Source organism: Cynara cardunculus, unplaced genomic scaffold (assembly GCF_001531365.2).
Source record: "Cynara cardunculus var. scolymus isolate 2C unplaced genomic scaffold, CcrdV1 Un_Scaffold_689, whole genome shotgun sequence".
In the NCBI taxonomy this organism is placed as follows: domain Eukaryota; kingdom Viridiplantae; phylum Streptophyta; class Magnoliopsida; order Asterales; family Asteraceae; genus Cynara; species Cynara cardunculus.
Window position 1 is genome coordinate 119734 of NW_020200605.1, and position 21452 is coordinate 141185.

The following is a 21452-nucleotide window of genomic DNA, read 5'->3' on the forward strand; positions in this document are numbered from 1 at the left end:
GATCATTTGATATATATGCCAATGACACTAAACTTGACAATACGACTAATGATACACGATCCCAAAGGGTCACACACATACAAACAAATTAATCTCAATCATACGATCGAATATGATTCAATTATTTTCAATCCAAACAGTTGTCATGTAAATTATTATTTAACCGAAACAATAATTTCTGATAATAATAAAATATATGTTATATATTTTTTATTAGTGCTTTAGTCTAATATGTATCTGATTTATATTATTATTTCTATTGTTTTAAAAGTACACTTAATTTGTTATGTGTGACATTAATTCCCGTGAAGAGGAGAGAGAAAAGAGATGAGAGGAGAAAGATTTGATACGGACGTTTTTTTTTTGTTAAAATTACCCCAAAATTGTAAAATCATTAATTTAAAAGTCGTTTACAAAATGCTTACAAGGTATGAACTTATCGGAAAAATCATCACTCTTACTTACCTTATAGGGTATCATTCCTTACCATCAAAATGGATTAATAGTAAGTGTTTATAACCTAGTAAGCATTTACCGGGTAAGAGTCATCACCCTCACTTACTGGGTAATACTCTCGGTTCTTATTATGTTCATTCGGTAAGGTAATTGAACTGTAAGTACTTACCAAGGTAAGTCTTAAGTAAACAGCCACTTAGCCTTGATTTAGATTAGTTTGTGGTTGAGATTGGATCTCACAAGGTACTCAATTCTCTTTCGAATGACCCTATATATATATATATATATATATATGTGTGTGTGTGTGTGTGTATATATATATATACGTATGTGTGTGTATATGTTTCGAATAACAAAATAATTGTAAGAGACTAGAGGTGGAACGTAGGTCTGCCCAGTTACTAAAAACCTGACCAATTACAATTTTTTGAAGCTGAACCATACCTTTTTTTTTTCTTTTTTTGAACATTTTTCTCTTTTGCTTGAATATAAATAGGTATTTGAGTTTGGTATGCAGACATGAAGCATGCGAGTGAAGTAAGCTAGTGAAAGAATCATGGAATGTTTGTCTTTCAAATTTTTAATTTAACTATTGATAAATTTGTCTCCTCTCTTTGACAATTTTTGTTTCATCTATTTTGGTGAGACAACAAAAAAAATACAGTCTTGTATCAGTCAATTCTATCTCATCCAGTCTAATTATCACACCACATGTGGGATAACAAGTTTTATTCTATCATGTATTATACTGTCTCAACAAACCCTAAACACCTATAAGAGGTTGTTTACCCAAATGCTTACCCAATAAGTGTTTATCTATATGAGCCAACACTATAATTTACTTTGATGCGTAAGATTTTAGTACATCAAAACGTATCGAATGCAACAATTTACCAGGTAAGCACTTACTTGGGTAAGAGTCCTCATCTTCACTTACTGGGTAAGACTCTCCATTCTTCTCATTGCTCTTACCCAGTAAGATTCTTGGCCCTTATCATGTTCATCCGATGAGAAAATTTATGCAGTAAACACTTACCAAGTAAGCGTTTAGTAAACGGCCCTAACTCATCTTAATACCTTTAACCTTTGTCATGGTATCTTTTAAGAGTTATGACACACCAAGCCCATAAAGGTAAGTCTAGCCCCAGTTAATTTAAATGGCTTTCTTTCATTCCCACCATTTTTCCATTCTCCATTACCATTTTCTGAGTACCCATTTCCATCATAACCCCCCACCCCCCAGAAAAACACACACACACGCACAAAATGTAGCTACAAAACACCATGCTAGTTTTCATGGGAGGAGAATGAGAATAAGGAATGGTTCTTACTATCATTGAATTTACAACATAAATACAATTCTGTGCAACAAAAATGAACTCACATGTTACTGTTAAAAATGTTCCAAATATAGATGAATGAGTTCTTTAGCTAAATCACCTTCCGACAAGTTCTGACGAGTTTCTGGGCATTCTTGTACATGAAAGAGACGTTCTTCTGTTAAGTAGAGGCATTCCCAAAATCCTGTCAGAAGGCTGTGGATTTTAAAATAACTGTCAGAAGGTCAATTAACCAAAGAAACACAAACACAATGATCATGAATTCTTTTAGACCTTGAAACCATAGTCATGTAGAGTCTTACCAAATCTTTCACCATTCTGCTCAAGCTTTGGGCACCAAACAAGCGACAAGTTACCAAGAAGGTAGTACTCTTCCGTTATTCTGGTTTGCGTTTGGATTTGAAGTATTGGCCTCAATATCGTAGGAATCCAGATCCTCATCGGTTATATCATAAAAAAAGTCAACAGAGTCAATGCTCGGGTTCGACTTCTCCACTACCCTCTTCTTTGAACGGGCAGTGCTTGCAATGAAATCATCTTCATCTCTTGAATCCTCATATGGAGTGTTAACGGTGCCTCTTCTTCTCTTTACAGAATCAGCACTGTTGCCACTGCTGCTGTTTTTATCTATCTTGTAGTGTTCATTTATGGTGGCCTCGATGGTTTGCAAAACTCTATCCCCGTACTTGCTTACTTTCCCCCTGCGTTTGTCATTTGCATTTGCGTTACATGGTAAACAAATATTCAGTAAATTAAAACTGTAGGGGCAGCTTCGTTTGCGAACAGTAAATATTTTGAAAACTGTGGGAACCAACTATTCATGAACTATACTGATGGTCTGACGCATGATGAATATTGCATGATAGTCATGACGAATAATATTGATGAATAGTTGGTTCTCACGATTCTCAAAATATTTACGGTTCCTAAATGAACTTTCCCCTGAAACTGTATACTTTTACTTTTAAGGAACTTACTTGCCAATGCCATTAACCTCAAGAAGCTCTTCTTTAGTTCTGGGGATCCTTTTGCTAACATGCTGCAGGGTTGCATTCCTAAATCAAAAAAATTGACTATGAAGTCGGTTTCTTAGTCATCATCCAACTCGCTTGTACTAAATCATACTCCTGTCAAGCGAAAATCCCTAAAATTTTCCTTTTTATTTGTCAATTTTCGAAGAATTACCTCATGTGTTAAATCCCCACTTACAGATGGTCAATTTTCAAAGAATTAAGTTGCAGCCCACCCCACCGCTTCAATTAGCACATAAGCAGAACTAATTGTGTTTATACAGTTAATTGAGATTGATAAATATTGAGCTTTGTATTGTTAGCCCAGGTTCCATCTTTTGTAGCCCAATTACATTGAGCCAATTTAAAGCAAAGATAGTTACAAGTCAAATGTGAATCTGAGTGACTTTGTGATTATAGTTCTAACTTGAATGAATATCAAAAGTGGGGTTTTGGTGATTAAAACTTTTGGTATTGTTATGCAATCTAAACATAATTATAATTTACAAATTAATATAAACCACCTAATTTGTCAGCTTAAGAATCAGCTTAATCCCCACTTAGGTGATTAAATGATAGAAGATCACTCAGCTTAGCTTCACTTGACACCTTCTAGAACACTGGTCCAATGTCCATTATTAATACTTATTGATGCCATGAGTTTTGATCCAAAATTTTCAAAAAGTGTCTGACCAAACATTGCGATTTTCATGGAAGGGATATAGCAACACAGATCATATAAGAACAAAAATAAACATAAAAACTTGCTGTCTATTTGAGATTTTAGGTATCTCAAACCTTTTTTTGGGGCACATGGACATGGCATCCTTTTAACATGAGAACTTACCCGAATATGTGGTATGCATTGACGCCATCCGCTGCTTCCTTAAGAAGAAGGGTTCGAAGCATTCGCAATGCAATGAATAACTTGGCTGAAAGCTCCTGTATTAATTATAACAGATAAAAGTAATTATAGTACCTTTCCTTGTAATTATTTAACAATTATGTAGGAAACGAGGAAAACTTTAGAGCAAAATCAACATACTAAGTCTACTTCTGATTGAGGTTGAGCAGGAGCATCTACTGGCACAGGACTTTGCTTTGATGATGTTAACGAGCCTCTTGCTGGAGTTGCATCATTTCTGTAAGACTTGGGTGTTTTACTAGCAGAAGGGAATCTACAAGGTAATCAAATGACAAACATGAGCAATGGTTGCAATGTTAACTGATTTCTTGTTCATGTTTATGATAATGTTAGCCTTTCCAAACGTGAAATCAATAAATAATATATCATGGTATACACTTCTTGAAAGATGCATGAACAGATACCTCAGATTCTCTTAAAAATGCAAACAGGATTCATTTTTCATGTGTAAGAGCCAAGCAGGATCTTCTTGTTCACCATCCTCCTAACATCTTATGGTTTCAGAGAAATAGGAAATCTAAAATGGTATTAGAACACTTCCACAAAGATTTCATTTTAGTAGCCACTTTATAAAACCAGATCTCTCCATATATCATATATTACTAAGATTCCCTGTCTCGTAATATATGATATGGTGATGCATTAATATTCTAAAGCTGTCTTGTCTTTTGCAAGGTCCTGCTTTAAATTGTAACGAAAAGCTGTCTTGTCTTTAGTAAGTGGAAGTGGAAGTTCTACATTTGGTTCTCTTGGCCCTTGTATCTCTTAGCCTTCCAATTTATTGTTCGTTAGTTCTCTTGAGACCAAATGGAGAACTGACAGTTGCAATCCATCTAAATTATAGAGTTTTGCTTGATAGTTTTACAGATAAAAAATTAAGGATTCATAAGTGCCCTACACCTAAGATAAAAACAGATGGATGCTCCACAAATCCAGTCACATTTTCATAGTTGAACTGAAATACAAGCTGGCATAAAAGAAGTCCACAATTACTGGCATGATTTCAAATTTATTTCTTTATTCTCAAATATGACCACTTTATCATATTCATGTTCAAAGAAGACCAAAAGCTAATATAAAGCACCATTTAAAGAGGAAGATATAAAAACACTCCAAGAATAATGTCAGGAGTGTGAAATAGAAGGAAATGACCTTAAAATTATGGTCTGCCGACCTGCAAGTAAATTTCCAGCCTTCTTTTCATTTACCTAAAGACAACATAGAGCAAAAGCAACACAGAAACATTTAACCATATAAGAAACTAATAATAAAAGGATTTATACATGTCAAGCTGATTAATAAAATTGGCGAGAAAAGACGTCCAAAAAGAGAGAATTGTATATGTTTTGTCCTTGTGACTATACCAGACAGTAGTGGTGCAACCTACCATTGTGCTCAGGTTTTAGTTCACTTTACACATATAATATTCAGTGTGACAGGTAGAGTACCTACAAAGCATGGGAATGGCTGAATTGGTCCGCACATTGGGTCCAAATGTATCTCATGCATAGATTCAAGATTTAAAAAAAAATACTAAAATCAGAGAAAAGTCACCAAGATATTTTGCTACCGGTAGCAGAAGAATTAATCAAATTACAAGTTGATAAAACTCTATTCAGATGACTTGTCCTACACACACATAGACAAGCCTAAGAATATTAAGAATAACATATAAAAAACAATAAAAAGAAGAGATACACCAGATAGAAGCAATAAACAAGTATGTATTATAAGAAAATAGGAGGAACCAAGAGAAGTACAAAAAATTGTCGAAGTATTTGAAGGCTTTTCCTGTTCTTTTTTGACCTGGAAGTACTCAAAGCGTTCAAACAAGAACTTCAAAGCAGTCTAACCTTTAAACTAGGCAAACTGTATCTCACCCATACCCAAGATGCACCCAAGCCACACCAAAGTTATTTATTTTTTATTTTAATTAAATAGACATATATCAGTCACACCCAAGCCACCCTGCACCCAATTCACACCATTGCAGATACCGCACCCTAACTCATTTGTCAGTGCGTACTATTCTGAACCTAGAACCTTACTTTTAAAATTGATGATACAGATCCATAGAGGTCACTTTTCTTTACATCCTCTACAAGGACCTCCTCAACAACAAGATGACGTAGCACACGTGATGCTTCCCCCTTAGCTACATTTTTTCCAGCTCCATGCAATCTTAATGTATCATGTTTGTTCCTTTTGACCTGCATTTTCACAACCCTTGAGTTAACAAGGTGAAGATGACAAGATACATGAAATTGAAGTATAAATACCATTAATGAGTATTACAATTTGGCTCATGGACCCCTTGTAGACATCCAAGATGTGAGATGCTGAGAATTGCTGTCGGACGGATTTCACTAATTCAACCTGCAGATTAAGACAGTAGACATCCAAGATGTGAGATGCTGAGAATTGCTGTTGGACGGATTTCACTAATTCAACCTGCAGATTAAGACAGTAACTATAGCAAACGATCATAATGACCAGACCAGATAATATCCATATAAAACACACATTTCTAATGTCACAAGATAAAAACAAGAAATAGATTTGCATATGATCCTAACCAATTGCTTTGCTATCTCGCTGACATCCTTGTCTACAAGGGCTTGAGTATTAGAACAATTGTCGCATGTTTTTCTGCAGTTGGATGAATCAAACTTTTCACCAAAATGAACAAGCTGTAGAAAACGTCTGCAGTCGACATCATTCTCACAGTAACTGACCTGTATGAAAAAAGTGATTATTTTCCATATATAGATAAACTAGTACCAGCCTGCTACAATGTTACTAGAAGGACAATAGCAAGTACCATTCGTAAAAGGTTTTCGGTATTTGTTTCCAGCATCCTTCCTGAATTTGTGGTACCTGCACGAGGTTGTCCAGATGCAAAGGAGCTTTGCTCCACAGCCCCATTACTAAGCATGTGCTTGACCCGGATCTTCAACACAGAAATTTAAATGGACGTGAATTAAATAAGTAGTTGTGAATCCAAATAACTTACAGGTGACTTTGGACCCTAAATTAGATAGAGATCAACAACTAGATAATATGTTCAGCAATGGCTTACATAATCACCATAACTGTAATATAACACACAAGATGAATTCTGGCCATCCCTGCCTGCACGACCACACTCCTACAATACAGAGGATGTAGCATATTATCAAATCAACACATCATATCTTAGTTATAATCTCACATTACAAAAGCAAGAACTGACAGTCATTACAAAAGAAATACCTGGTGGTAGCCCTCGATTGATTTAGGAAGAGAATGATGAATGACAAACCGAACATCGGGTTTATTGATTCCTGAAACAATTGCACAATAACATTAGTTTTTTCATCTAACTACTAACCAGAAGAACCGAATCATACCCATTCCAAATGCCACAGTTGCACATATTATATTAATCTCATCTTTACTCCACTGCTTTTGAACTGAGGCACGTAGATCAGGGTCCATAGAACCATGGTAAAATGCTGCTTTGTGCCCATACTCCTGGAAAGAAGTAAAACTCCACATGAGCAACTAGATTGGGAGTTCTAAGTATTACTGCTTTCTATTCTATCATTCAAGCATAGGAAAAAGAATCCCCATTCAAATAATAAGAACATAAAGGTTTTGGCAAGGTGGTATGAGGATCGACTCCAAAACAAGATAGATGGTTAAGGTAGTTGAGCAATCTTTGGCCGGTAATAAGAAATATCCATACCATCTGGTAATAAGAACATTGCCAATAGCAGTTAGTCTTGATAACAGAATAGTTGGCAAGAATTTTTTCTATGATCCAGTGAATGAAAAACTAATGAAGATAGAATAGTTGATCATCCTTTCTCTTTGGTATAAGTTTTCTGTCATCACCCCTCAAGAAGTAGTCAGTAAAAAATATTGTTCTATTGGCAGGGCTGGATGGAGAATATGACTCAGACAGTTGCAAACCTAACCCAAGTGATCCAGAAAACTTGGTCAAGTTGCACTCCGCATAGCTAGGCATGTTCATCCGATTATCTTTTTTCCTAAGAATGCTAAAAGATGATACTAACACAATACATAAGCAAGAACCACATCCAAAGGAAATCAAGCATGTTATTGGCCCTCTCTAAGCACAAGCTATGCTTTGATGACTACAGGTTTATTGAGTCGTCTCAAGCATATGAATGCTTTCCCAGATGTTGAAACTATTGCAGTTGCCTCACAGTTGCTCTTTATATCACAATCACAAGCATAGAGCAGACTAAACCAAAGCAAGGAAAAAACTTAAGCTTAAGGCCTCTGAACCAATTATTTAATAGGCATGGTGCAAAATTAGCCCTTTCAAAGCTCACATGTTACAGATTGAAAACATAAATATATATAGAGGAAAAATCAAATGGGACCACACAAATGTTGAGAACCGTGAGAACTGATCCAACCATTCAATGAGTTTCATTTTAGGCTAGGATTCAAGGTAGCATTATCGTTCATGTGTGTTTGCATGTCTGTGTTTCATATATGATACGTATGGACATGTTTTATTTCACATGTAAGATAGTTCTGCCTGCTTCATATATGAAACATGTTTCACATGTATTGATTCATATATGTTTCATCCGACTATCTTTTTAGCCAAAACAAGTTGCTGACGAGAGAAGTCAATAAAGGAAGAAGATGATGGGGATTCCGGCATTTATTTTGATTAGATTGAACTCGTAATGTTGATATTGTTGAGGTTAGAGATTGGTGAAGGATTGGAAATGCAAAGAAAGTGATTGGACTCAAAAGTGTCAGAGGTATCAACAGTGGATTCTTCGTGGTGGTTGTAAAATTCACCATCACCATCGAGTCTTTTTGAAGAATGTAAGGAATATTAAGAATAAGGAAGGGAAGGAATAACGTTGATATTGTTGAGGAAGAATGGAATCTCAAAACTTCGCACAAATCTAAGAAACAAGTAAACTGATAAAAATTGATTGCAAAAAAATAGGAGATTTGAAAAAATAAAAGATACTGATATTTTTCCTTTTCAATCGTACCCCCATCTATAGTGTTACCTTTAAATAAATATCCTTATATTTCAATTTAACTACAAAACTGCCACTGAAAGCGGGCCATCTATATTTTAAAAAATGGAAGAGGGGTATTCTGTTATTCTCTTTTTTATTCTCCCTAGAACCCACCTCTCTCTATGTTTATATTTATACACCTTATTGGGATTTGGGATTAACAATGTAAAAACTCTATCCAAAGTTTGCAAGATATAACTTCCACTAACTTCCTAGATTTTGGAAAGAAACTTCCTAGATTTCTCGGTCAGTAGAAGATAAGAAATAAAATAGAACACAGAACCTGCAACTTCTCAGCAACTTTTTCACAGTCCATTCTCGAAAGACAATAGATGATACCACATTCATCAAAATGGTTGTCCTTGATGAATTTGTTGATATCCTCCATACATTTTTTAGTCTTGGGGATAACTGAAAACCTGAAATATTAGCATAATTAAGAGGTGAACACGATGTAGAACAGAATATCTAGACTTAACCCATACCTGAGGTTTGAGCGGTTAAAACTTTGCCGAAATATAATACAGTCAACCAGACCAAGGGCCTGCACAACATCTTCCTTAACACTTGTTGTGGCAGTGGCAGTTAAAGCCAGTACTGGTACTTTTGGAAACTTCTGCTTCAAAATACCAAGACCCTGTACATAGCACCTTATTATTTAAAGATCTAGAATATTTTCAAAGTTCAATGTAATGTGAATAATATAATGCAGTCCAAAGCCGCCACCTGATAATCTGGTCTGAAATCATGCCCCCACTGGCTTACACAATGTGCTTCATCAATGACAATTCTATCTAGCAATTCACGTGCATGTAAGTTTTCCAATTGTCGTAGCAAAGCATCACTTCTGCACTGACATATCAATAATCAGTGGTTAGCAACATAATAATATGATGACAGAGGTATCAGCTCAATGAACTCTAGACTACATCTTTGTTTTCACTTCTCTTTCTTTTATATTGGACTTGCTTACCGTTGTAAGATAATTCAAGTTTATCAAATAATTGTCTATAAGAATACTTTATTCCATATAATCGATTAAAAGTCGCATGTCAATAACAATTTGAAATACAAAAGCTCATGAATTTACCAATTCCATGTACATCAGTTGAAATAAATTAACATCAGCCAAGCTTTTTTCAATGTATCAGACCAGAATCAACTTGGGAACAATAGATGGCTTGGTTGATAAAGATACTTGAAAAAGTCCAAGGAAAGTTTAATTATTAGTGGCATGCATGAGGGCTCATTAATTATTTGCTTCTTGATACGATTTCTGGCCAAGCTAAATAAAACTAATGACCTTACCAGAATGCAACATACAATCTCCAAATTCTATTCATTTCTACTTCCATTCATATCCATTTCACGGCTCATCAACCTTCGAAGTCTCATTTCTATCTTAATGATTTTTCTTCATCTTCTGCCACCCTATTTAGAAACCCAAGATTATGCATGATACATTGGCATCTCTCGGTAATCATTCTGACAGATTTTTGGTCATTGAACCTAAGCATATATATATGCACTTTCTTCACTTCCATTTCTAATAAGCATTTTGGTGGCAAATCATCCAGGGGGTCTTCACAGAAACAGTCTCTCTTAATCCTAGTAGTTGGGGTAAGGCTGCGTACATCCTACCCCTCCCAGAACCTACTTTTGAATGGGATATATTGGGTGGGTTTGTTTGGTTTGGTTTGGTGGCAAATCATGTACTCCGCTAGTGCCACTAATGGGCCCAGGCTTCTAACTAAAGCTTATCTCTCCAACATTCCTACCGAAACAAAGTAAAAGTAATATCATCAGCATTTATCATGGAATCACTATTTCGTATGGGCTGCTGACCTATCCACTAAGAAAAATGTAAATTATTTATTGAAAATCAGATAGATTGAAGACAGTGGTATCCATCTTTTTTAAGTATATAATATTTATATACGGCAAATACGCACGTACACTCTCACCTTTGGCGAGGTTTGAACCATTGATCTCATAGGAGGCTGGGCTCTACCGCTAACCCGGATACCGCTGGGCCAATGACCCTTTAAGTGTGGCATACATCTTCCGACTAAGGTATAGAACAATATAAAATTATGTTTTGGGATGGAAGCAACAAACTGCAATTCACTAGTTCATTGATCTTTTCTAGTTGGCTTGGAGCAGGTCAGCAGAAGATCACAAAGAATATGCCAAATTGTCATAAAAGTGTTACTTGACAATTTGTTGTTCATATAATTCACATCTTCACGCCTTAAAATGATATTGAAAACTCTCTTTCGTTACTGATTTCTTATTGTGAATCTTTTATCAAAGGCCAGGAAACACCCAAAAACAAGATGAAACACCAACCAAATAGATGTATGAAGGGGTGTACAGAAAACTGTCAACCCGTGAAACCCGCCCAGCCCAACCCGCTAACAAACCAATTAAACCCAACCCGCCAATTAAGAGGGTTGAAATTGGGTTAGGCCTAGCTCAACCTGCCCAACCCACCGCTAATATATAACTTCTATAAAATTATATATACATGTATAAGAATAAAAATAATAATAGTCTAATTAGACAAATTTACAAGCCAAAGTATATGTAAATATATATATAATATACATTTAACTTACTATTTATAACTTYTATAGCCCAATACATATATATAAATATATATATAATACAGCTTAGAACATTATAACCCAAAAATGTATATTATTATTGTGGAAAAGACTATGTTTATCATAGTAAATGTATTGATACAAGTTCTTTATGGATTCGCTTAAATAATCAATGTAAGAAGTACTCGAATAGAGTGTGATAAAAAACAAAAAAATTTGTAGCTTCCATACTAGCAATGATATTGAGCCGTCATTTAAAAAGGAGAATTGTCGAAAAGTCGTGGCTAGGTTAGTGGTGAAGGATGAACCCTTTCGGTTTGAAACATCTATTATCCAAACTTTTGAAGTATTTGATTGAGTTGAAGTGTTTGATTCTAAAACTTACAGATTTAATTATATATAAGTAATAACTTTGTTTTGCATATTTTTAGTAGTATTTATCGTATTTCATTCCTCAACTTTATGTATACTACCAAACCACTCAAACCTGCCCAACCCACCACAACTGGCAAGGGTTGGGTTGGGTTGGTTTATACTTTTGAATGGGTTGGTTTGGGTTGAGATTTTTCAAACCGCCATAATTAGGTTGGGTTGTAAAAATGTCAACCGCCCAACCCAACCCGTGTACACCCCTTCATGTATCCTTCAACAATCCTTTCCTTAATGCAAAACAAAGATCATGATAGCTAACTAGGTAGTACAAAACAATGACTTCATGAGATAGTATTGAAGATAAATTTCAAGAAAATGGGAAGGACCAATAATTTCAAATTTTCACTTAAGCTATGATCCAGAACAAATTGTGTTAACTAGCATGAAGTGGTCTCACCAATCAATAACATACTCACTTTATTGACAGTATGTCCTGTCAGCATCTCAAAGCACCCAAGAAACTCTTAAAGTACTGTCTTTCACCAATGTGTCCTTTAATGGCTAGATATCTCAGGGACTGTTTACCAATTTTTTATTAAGTCCTGTATGGATAAATTTGTCCATCTGAATAAATGGGTGATGTTGTTTACCTTTTTTTTATCTAAACCAACAGTCTGAATAACATAAATGACCGATTTACCCCCCAATATTAATTATTTGAACATCAAAACAAAAAATCATAAAGAGGCCGAAGATGGGGTGCCTCATATGGGAAGGAGCCGGTGCTTTAAATAAGGGGCAGGGGTGTCATTTTTGTGGCTGAATGGGGACAACACACCATTTTTATCTGTGCAATTAAGCCATATTCTGTGCAATTAAGCCGTAAGTAAACAACCCAAATGAGCTGTACGAATAAGCCGGATAAACCAATAAGCCTAATTAAGCCGCAAGTAAACAGCCCCTCAGTGGTCTATGCATCCATTCGATTTTTCATATGAGCTCAGATGTGATGCCTCAAAGGCTCAATCTCTTGCATCCTATAGTTGTTTAATAGTGCAATAACATAAAAGTGCTGGACCCATCACATGCTTGCATACTGCATTCCTTCATAATTACATGAAAAAAGTTTAAAGAAAGATAACAAACACTCACCTTGCCACTTTCTCAGGGGTGACGTATAATAGCTTGTAATTACAGTACTCTGAACAAAGCTCTCTTAGAATCTCTTGTTGTTCAGTCCACTCCATATTAGCACTTAAGTAAGCAGCAGGGATGTTTGCCTATGGTGTAACCAAAAAGATAACACAGTTCCCTTGAATTTAAGAAACCCAATACCTTTTGAAAGGAGAAAAAGGGGGAAAACAGATGAATGAGAAATGTCTGCAGGCAAGAAAAAAAATGCATACCTGCAAGAGATGCATTATTTGATCTTGAATCAATGAAACAAGGGGTGAGATTACCAATGTTATACCAGGACAAATAAGAGCAGGGAGCTGCAATAAAAGAAGAGCGGAAGACATTCAAACATAAGAAAAAGAATACTTTCATAAACAAGATTCAATAATTGTAGGAAATCAATCAGCAAAAACATACTAAATAATTTTTATGATTTTTTTACTTCAGCACCAGAACAGGACCTGGCCACATGTCAAAGAAGAAGCAAAGTTTAAGCAATTTGAAGATGTAAGAAGCCAGTGGGTTTTGTTTACCAATTTAGCTTCAGAAGTTTCAATTGCACAGTTACTGGAAAGTAGGCATTAAGTTAATAAGAGGAATAACAAAGCTTCTTTTCTCAAACCCTTATACAGTGATGCCTCAAGTACTAGTACACAGCATGTAACAGTTAATGGAGCACGAGCATACCAACTCTTATTAGGGGTGTACTCAGAACCTTATATTGATAGAAGATGGAGTGAAGTACCTGATAGGTCAGGCTTTTTCCACCTCCAGTTGGCATTAAAACAAAAACATCATTCCCACTCATTGTTGCATTGATAATCTCTCGTTGGTTGGGTCGGAAGAAGTGATTACCAAACACCTTCTTGTTATTAGCCTGAGAGCAGAACCAAGGAACGATTGTCATCCCACTATTTAGCTATACATAAAATGCAAATGGCAACTATGCTACATACCTCCAGCTTCTTGGTCCATGGGAAATCTCGCTTACTCCAGTTCTTGTCATCTGAACCTTCAATGTAATTGACTTCGACGTACTTTGGGACGTATGCTTCTCTCTCCATAGGAGCTGAAGAAACACTAACGTTACCTACTGAGGAATATGATACTGATGATGAGTTCCATCTGTTAGGCCCATCTGTCTCGTTATGCATGTAAAATTGATCAAGTCTTGTGGGATCAACCCTGGAAGCAAATGTTGGAGGAGTTTCATACTGAAAAGCTCTGGAGGCAGTATATGCACCAAAGTTTGATGTGGATCTTTTCTCATCAACTGGTCTAGATTGAAGGTGTTTCTCAAGCTGTTGAATTTGCTTATTCAACATCAGCCTGTAATTAAAGCAATCAAACAAGTATCAGGCAACAGATTTGATAAAGTGAAAATGGAAGAAGAAAATTGAATATATTAGTTCATTCGGCAGCTGGGGTGATTACCAAATCCCAGAAATCTGAGGCATTATGTTCTTATTTACTGTTTCTTCTATAAAAAATTTATCATAGCATAGAGCCGCCTATTGATTCAGTGTATGGTGCTTTTAAAAACTCCAGACTTCCCATTGATCTGGTATAAGAGACTGAAATAAGACAATTTTTCTTTTCAAAGACAGAGCAGGAAGGATACCTATCTTGGCGGAGCTTTTGTATTTGATCTGAGTTCAGGTCAACATTGTCAAGCAGATCATTTGATATGGAAATGAGCATGTCCTTCATTATTTGCAAATGGTTTGAAGCTTCAGGACAAAGTCCTAGCTGAAGCAATTTCAAAAGTTAGGCATAGAATCTGCCATGGAACTAACATGACAATAAAAAACTTAATGACTTGGTTACTTGCCTTACAACCATGACTGCAGTCCACACAAAGTTCTGGAGGCAAACTTAAGTCATCATGTCTTGCAGCGCTATTACATACAGCTGGAGTGATGGGTTGAAACTTCAAGGTTGACGATTTTGGTGTACAAGCTGATTGGTAGTGTTGCGTAACTATTTGATCCACATCAAGATTCTGAAAGTTGAAGTTGATTGGTGATGAAAGCAAGCTACTATTAAATACGTCAAATGAAACCAGATAATCAAGGTTTATTTTCTATTAGAATACTGAAGCACTCGATTAGAATATTTAAGGGAGATCTGGATGGACAAGTTAGACTTAAAACCCATCAAGTTACAAATCACTTGAACTTATATCTTGTGAAGAACTTGTTGCACTCAAGTACAGGAGTGTCGGGTAGCATGAATTACCTGAAGAATATCATCATCATCGTCATCAATGCCACCAACACTAGTCTCCTGAAACCCATTGAAGTGGCTTGCATTTGTGGCATAGTTGTGTATGCCCTGGCCTAAATTTGTGGTATTGCTGTATGAGCAGTTAGTATTTCTTCTACCAGCATCTATGGAGTTCGATGTGTAACCCCCACCACGCATCATTCCAAACCTTCCAGCTTCAGCCACAGAAGTGGCAACTGTTGCGAACCGGTTGGTCATGTCCCTGGACTCACTATGCTGAATATTGATCTCATTGGAACATTCTGCTCCAGTTTGTCTCAAAATCGTGTTATTCACATTGGAGGAACATTGCTGAGTAGCTCTTCTAACATCTTGAAAAGAGGCAGTACCACCATCATTAGCCAGTGGCCGGCTTTTACCAGGTTTGATATAATTTCTAGAAGACAACTTAAGGTTGGAAAGAGCTTGCCAAGCCTGTCAAAAGCTTATTTGTTAGAAAGCTCCATCTCGTAAGTTCATCTTTAGAAGCAATAGGAACAGCTTTCACCTTGGAATGGTAAAAAAAGGTAAATGAAGGCAAGCCAAAAAGAAGATTACATGTTACATAAAAATGTGCTGCATAGTTCTTCCCTAATATAGCCATCAAATTTTCTTCACACTAACAAGGACTAAGCAGAAAGAACAGGAAAGCAACACTAAGGTTTTCTTTTTAAATTGAGTTGACTAACCTATTTGGTGGACCAAATAATCAAAAAAAACATGAAGGCATAAAATAAGAAGCAATAAGACAAGTCAATTTCGTAAACATGCATTACCTTGTCAACATGTGGACTGGGTGGGTTTGTAACATTTTGAAACTGGCATGACAACGATCTGCAACAAAGGTAAAAAACAGTGCCCAAACTTAATATCACCACAAAAAGCAAATTATATATTAGCTTCTGACAAAACTTCTCTAGCCAGGACACATTCTACGATAGCACAATGAAGTACTTGAATAAACACACTCCATCCTGAAATAAATTATATGCTCAACTTTCCAAATAGATGAAGATCATGTTCACCAAATTAAAGTTTCTCAATGGTCTTGTTGCTGTGATCTAGGGTCTTGGATTCTGCTATATATACGCGACTCCTTTCATGGAATCAAGAATTAAAGAAGAGAGAAAAAAGTGCAGAGGTCACAAGAGTAGATGGTCCAAAACAGTGGAGAGAGCATTCGGAAACATATCATTATTTTGGAACCCGGAAAGAAACGTGTGTCAAATATATTCTGAGGGGGAGCCATACAAAGGCATGTTCTGAGTACTCGTCTTTCTAGTCAACAAATACAGTCACGCCAGGAACTAAAAAGTTGTAGCAACATTTTAATGTGAATTTTTGCACATGAAGCATCCAGTAGCATGGGATAACTCACACAAAGACTATCATGTACCTCTCAAATATCCTCAGAGGGTGAAGAGTTTCCGGACTAAATTAACAACAAAGTACTTGAATAAAATAAAACTAAATGCTCAGCATACACAGCTAATGGTAAAAATTCATATATTATGCCTTTAAATAGCTCAGAGAACAAAAAAATATGTGAAACACATAAATTCACGAGGATAATGTATGAATTAGCAAAATGTAGTAAAGTAAATGTTGTGTAAGAGAAGGCCAAACTCCAAAGTATCATTTGATAGTTGCAACTTGCAACCAACTGAAGCCAAAAGAGATGAGCATAAAGACAAGTCTACATAATAGTGCTCAAAGATAAAATTCAGCAATACAACATGAAGTATTGTTATAAGTAGAGTGCCTACTTAGAGCATCTCCAACAGATTCTCTAAAATGAAAAGAGATGATGAAATTCTCCAAATTCGGAGAACTCTCCAAAAATGATTACTTAAGAAAGAGAAATATTTTTTATTCTTCCTACCAATGAGAAATCTTGAAATCAAATATTTAGGAGAGAAATAATATTTTATTAATCATATGAAATATTTTAATGATATAATTAATATGGTAATCTCCAAAATGGAGAAGCTGTTGGAGATGAAAGTAATTTTTCTTTAGAAATTTTGACTTTTGATTCTCCATTTAAAGAATCTGTAGAAGATGTTCTTAGATAGCCCAGAGATCCCCAAGAAGGTAATGTATACGATAGTCGATAAAATTAATTTCAGTAAATGTTGGGAAACATACCTTACTGCTGCTGACATCGCTGCTTCAACAGAAGGTTTCTGTGTTGACAAGGAGAAAAGGAAATTGGATTTCAATAATTTATCTTGGTTTGAAAAATTATCATGTGCTTTGGCATGCTGAGACCAATTGTCCCTCGTAAACTTGTCCACATGTTTAGAAGCTCCACCAAAGTTGTTTCTACTAAAATCCAACCACCACGAGAAAACGATTAAAACAGAAGGAAAAAAAGATGGTCATCAAACAAAATTACAGAGAGAAAAAAAATGGAGTTCTTACCTCATGTGGTTTGCCTTTGTCATTCACTAGCATGATCATCTAGTACCAAGTAAGTTCCCCTGTCCTGTAAATCAAAGCCAGAAACATGATATTCAACCCTTGATGCCAATTTGCAGTGATATCTATAACCAGACAGCAGAGATGACAAGTATGAATATAAGCAGAAACAATTCACTGACAAACAGCCCAGCAAAGATGTGTGGTTGTGCAAAAATGGGCATTAAAGCATCCATGCAAGATACGTGATTGGGCTACTACTATAGGATACACTAACAAGTGGCATTGAGTCTTTTCTTTTGCTTCAACTTTTGATGAGCTCAGGAAAGACAACCAAGATCATTGATTCATGTCCATGGTATGTTAATTGATAAGATGTTATGAGAAACACCTTAGAATCTAATAAATTTAGATTGAGCCAAACTAAAATACAGTATCTGAAATGCAACATTAACAGTGTACAGCCAATGAGCAAAATGAAAGATAAAATAAGCATATACAGATAAGTAGTTAGAAATAATATGTTTCAGTATCGAGGCACACTTTTAGACAATATAGAGGGATCGAAGAGGATGTTAACTACTGAATAACGGTATGATGGATGGAATAGAGATAAGCTTACGAAGTGTTTTATAATCGAGAAGTTCCATTGAAGCTAAAATGTGCATTCCTTGGGATGACCCTAATTATGACTCAAAGAATAATGTCGGGAAATCAAAAGACAACATGCACACATGATGAAATGTAGCAGAATGTGAATGTTAAGGGATGTTGAGCTAATGAGTGGGGTATACCAAATAAGCTAGACTCAAATAAGGGTGCATATAAGGATGTGATTCATCTCTCTTTATGTTTGCTTTTAGGTTGAATTGCTATTCTTTATTGGTAGCCTAGGCCAACTAGTTTGAATAGAGTGCTTGTTATAGTGCAATAGTGTTGATACGGGTTTCTCACAAATATTTTCCTAGGATGAAAAGTCTATATAATTTGAGGCTTTGAGCATAGCAAAAACAACAAATCAGAATTCTTCTTTAAGACTTTATGAAATATTGATATCTAAAAGACAAGAGAGAAAAGCCTTCTCGGAATTGGAGTCAGCTGAAGTGATTTGGAATAGTGAACCAATCAAAGTATTTGTAGCGATTGGTGTGCCTTTCCTCAAAATTTATCTAGAGCTTTAATGGGTATACGTGTTGACGTATTTAAAATGATCATTATAAATAAGGCTAGCCACTAGCCAGTAGATAGAACTGATTCCAAGTTCAGGCTGAATTTTGCACCAAAATGCACAGGCAGGAGAACAAACAACCAGGATGTTACTTCAAGAAATCAGCAACTTGAAAACACTACTATAGGTACCCTGTGCTGGTGTTGGCCACTCTGACATATGGGTAGACTCTGGAAAATTGGCTGATGTTCAAAGCAGATAAGTCCCTATATTGGGAGGCCTATATGCCCTTAAGCTAGACATAGTCAAATACAGCTTGTTGCTGTACATTATGTTCTTGGAGTTCACGTTTTTATCGACTTATTGTTTATACTGTCTGAAGGAAAGAAAAACCCCTGAAAGATTTTCCAAACAACACTACATAACATTGTTCAACTAAATTCACGTTAAATATCTCCAATTTGAGCAATGTCAGTTCCATTAATCCTCAACAATTCCTTAGTGATTTGCACTACTTAAAGTACCATTCCAACGCCTAAATCAACAATATTACGATAAAAACAATAGATAAACAATAAGCATTTCCCGGAAGTATAGCCAGTAATAAATTCTGAAACTTTATACAAACACATCGACAAATGAAACGAAAGAATGAACAACTAAGACCTTATATTACATACATTTTAGTGTAGATATTCGAAATAAAAGCTGCCATAGGACCTAGCATGGATACATACAAATGAAAAATAATATAGGACCAGAGAGAAGAAGCTAACGCTGTAAGATAGATATGATGGATCAAAGCTTCAGTAAGAAAACCAGTCTGGCAGCGATGGCGGTGGTGATGCGGTTGTGTATGTTTGTGTGTGTGAGCTAAATTTCTTTTGAAATCGAAGCGCGCCTTCGAATTGAAAGGGCGGGATATTTGTGGGTCCGGGTTAGGGCGCCAAAAATCACTCGGTTTCAACCCTACCCGGGGCCGGGACTCTCCAACTTCGTTTTTCAGTGTAAATATTTGAAAAGGTAACAACTTAAAATTCATATTTTAATTATTAACCAGAAGGGTAGTTGTGCAATATAATGAAACACATTTCAGTTTTAATGTTTTATTTTATTATTTGTCTCTGTCGATGTTATAATACGATTTTATATGTTTTTAAGAAAACATTAATGATTTTATTTTTGAATAAAATATAAATTTGAAAAGAAAAAATATCAATGTTAATATCAAATCAACTATTTAAAAGTTCTTATTTTTATGTAATTTCTTTAATTTATTTTTTTATTATAATTTAATTTAAGTTTAATAACGAAATAATTTATTTTTGGTTTAATAGTATAAACATTTTATAAATATAATAATTAAATATTCTGTTAGAACTTAATGATTATCCTAATTATATTTTAGATTTTTTATATTGAAAATTGGATGTTTATTCTGTATTTGATTATGTTTATCTGCAATTAGTTACACGGATTCATATATTGAGCTTTTAATAAGTTGTACTTACGCACAATCTACTTGCAATCTTTAATTTTAAGTAATATGTATTAAAAACAGTATTTTACGCATAAAAAGTGGCTTTTAAGAGTTTTTGTCAAATGTTATATATTATAGTATAGATATATATATATATATATATTATTTAAAGATGTATATGTAAATCGAGGTTATTCATATGAGTTCACAAATGTATCTTCAAATAAATTTTTCAGTAATTCATATATAAGTTTTTCCTTAACCTTGGCTTTTAAGAGTTTTTGTCAAATGTTATATATTCTAGTATAGATATATATATATATATATATATATATTATTTAAAGATGTATATGTAAATCGAGGTTATTCATATGAGTTCAAAAATGTATCTTCAAATAAATTTTTCAGTAATTCATATATAAGTTTTTCCTTAACCTTGTTTTCTTACCATTTCAAGATATTTAGGGGTCATTTACCTAAATGCTTATCCGGTAAGTGCTTAACGTTATGAGTCAACACTATAGTTTATTTTATTGGGTAAGATTGTAGTACATTAAAACGTATAATTTACCTGGTAAACGTTTACCCGGGTAAGACTCTTCATTCTTATCATCGCTCTTACCGGGTAAGATTTTTGGCTCTTGCCATGTTCATCCGATCAGGAAAATTATCCGATAAGTACTTATCGGGTAAGCGTTTAATAAACGACCCCTTAGTCTTTTATTTCCATGGTTGAATGCATTACCAAATACACCTATTTGCTTCATATGTATATATTGGTATACAGTTGGAAAATATTACATACACTTGTAATTCTGTGTTTTTTCTTATTAAAATTAACTAGTGTTTGACACCATGCGTTGCATGGTGACAATAATTTTTTTTTAAATTACTGAAGTTAGCTAAATGTATCGATGATTATATTTATATATCAAATTAATAAGAATCAATATTACCTTTGATATATGAATCCACCTTATCATTATTGGTTGTTCTTTTAATATATATATAGAGAGAGAGAAACGATCAAATGAAAATCACTCCAATTTGTAAAAACCGTAAAAACTACTCTCATTCATCGATTTCATTGTTTAATCTTTTGAAATTTTTTCATGAAATTGTTTCATATAATACTTTTTTTATGAAGTTGTTTCATATATGGTTATGAAATTGTTT

The 21452-nt window shown here is 34.9% G+C and overlaps 1 protein-coding gene across 1 annotated transcript; it reads right to left on the reverse strand.

Annotated features, from left to right (window-relative positions):
- Window positions 1-1871: 1871 nt before the first annotated feature.
- Window positions 1872-17649, reverse strand: LOC112501927 (ATP-dependent DNA helicase Q-like 4A). Its single transcript, XM_025105706.1, has 26 exons — window positions 17632-17649; window positions 17356-17535; window positions 15984-16041; window positions 15181-15642; window positions 14774-14944; window positions 14564-14691; window positions 13899-14271; window positions 13688-13819; window positions 13173-13259; window positions 12919-13046; window positions 9515-9635; window positions 9274-9425; window positions 9072-9207; window positions 7121-7244; window positions 6984-7054; window positions 6811-6879; window positions 6553-6681; window positions 6308-6466; window positions 6027-6107; window positions 5780-5941; window positions 4884-4939; window positions 3852-3984; window positions 3654-3748; window positions 2774-2851; window positions 2099-2497; window positions 1872-1991 (listed from the first exon to the last, which is right to left on the reverse strand). Exons 1-25 carry the CDS (start codon window positions 17634-17636, stop codon window positions 2149-2151), a joined length of 3639 nt encoding a protein of 1212 aa, XP_024961474.1. The 5' UTR covers window positions 17637-17649; the 3' UTR covers window positions 1872-1991; window positions 2099-2148.
- Window positions 17650-21452: the final 3803 nt, after the last annotated feature.

Coding starts and splice junctions, on each gene's coding strand:
- LOC112501927 (XM_025105706.1), bottom strand. Junction 13,260..13,687: donor GAAAAAGCCTGACCTATCAG/GTACTTCACTCC, acceptor CTTTTATTGCAG/CTCCCTGCTCTTATTTGTCC. Junction 9,636..12,918: donor ACCCCTGAGAAAGTGGCAAG/GTGAGTGTTTGT, acceptor ATGTCAGTGCAG/AAGTGATGCTTTGCTACGAC.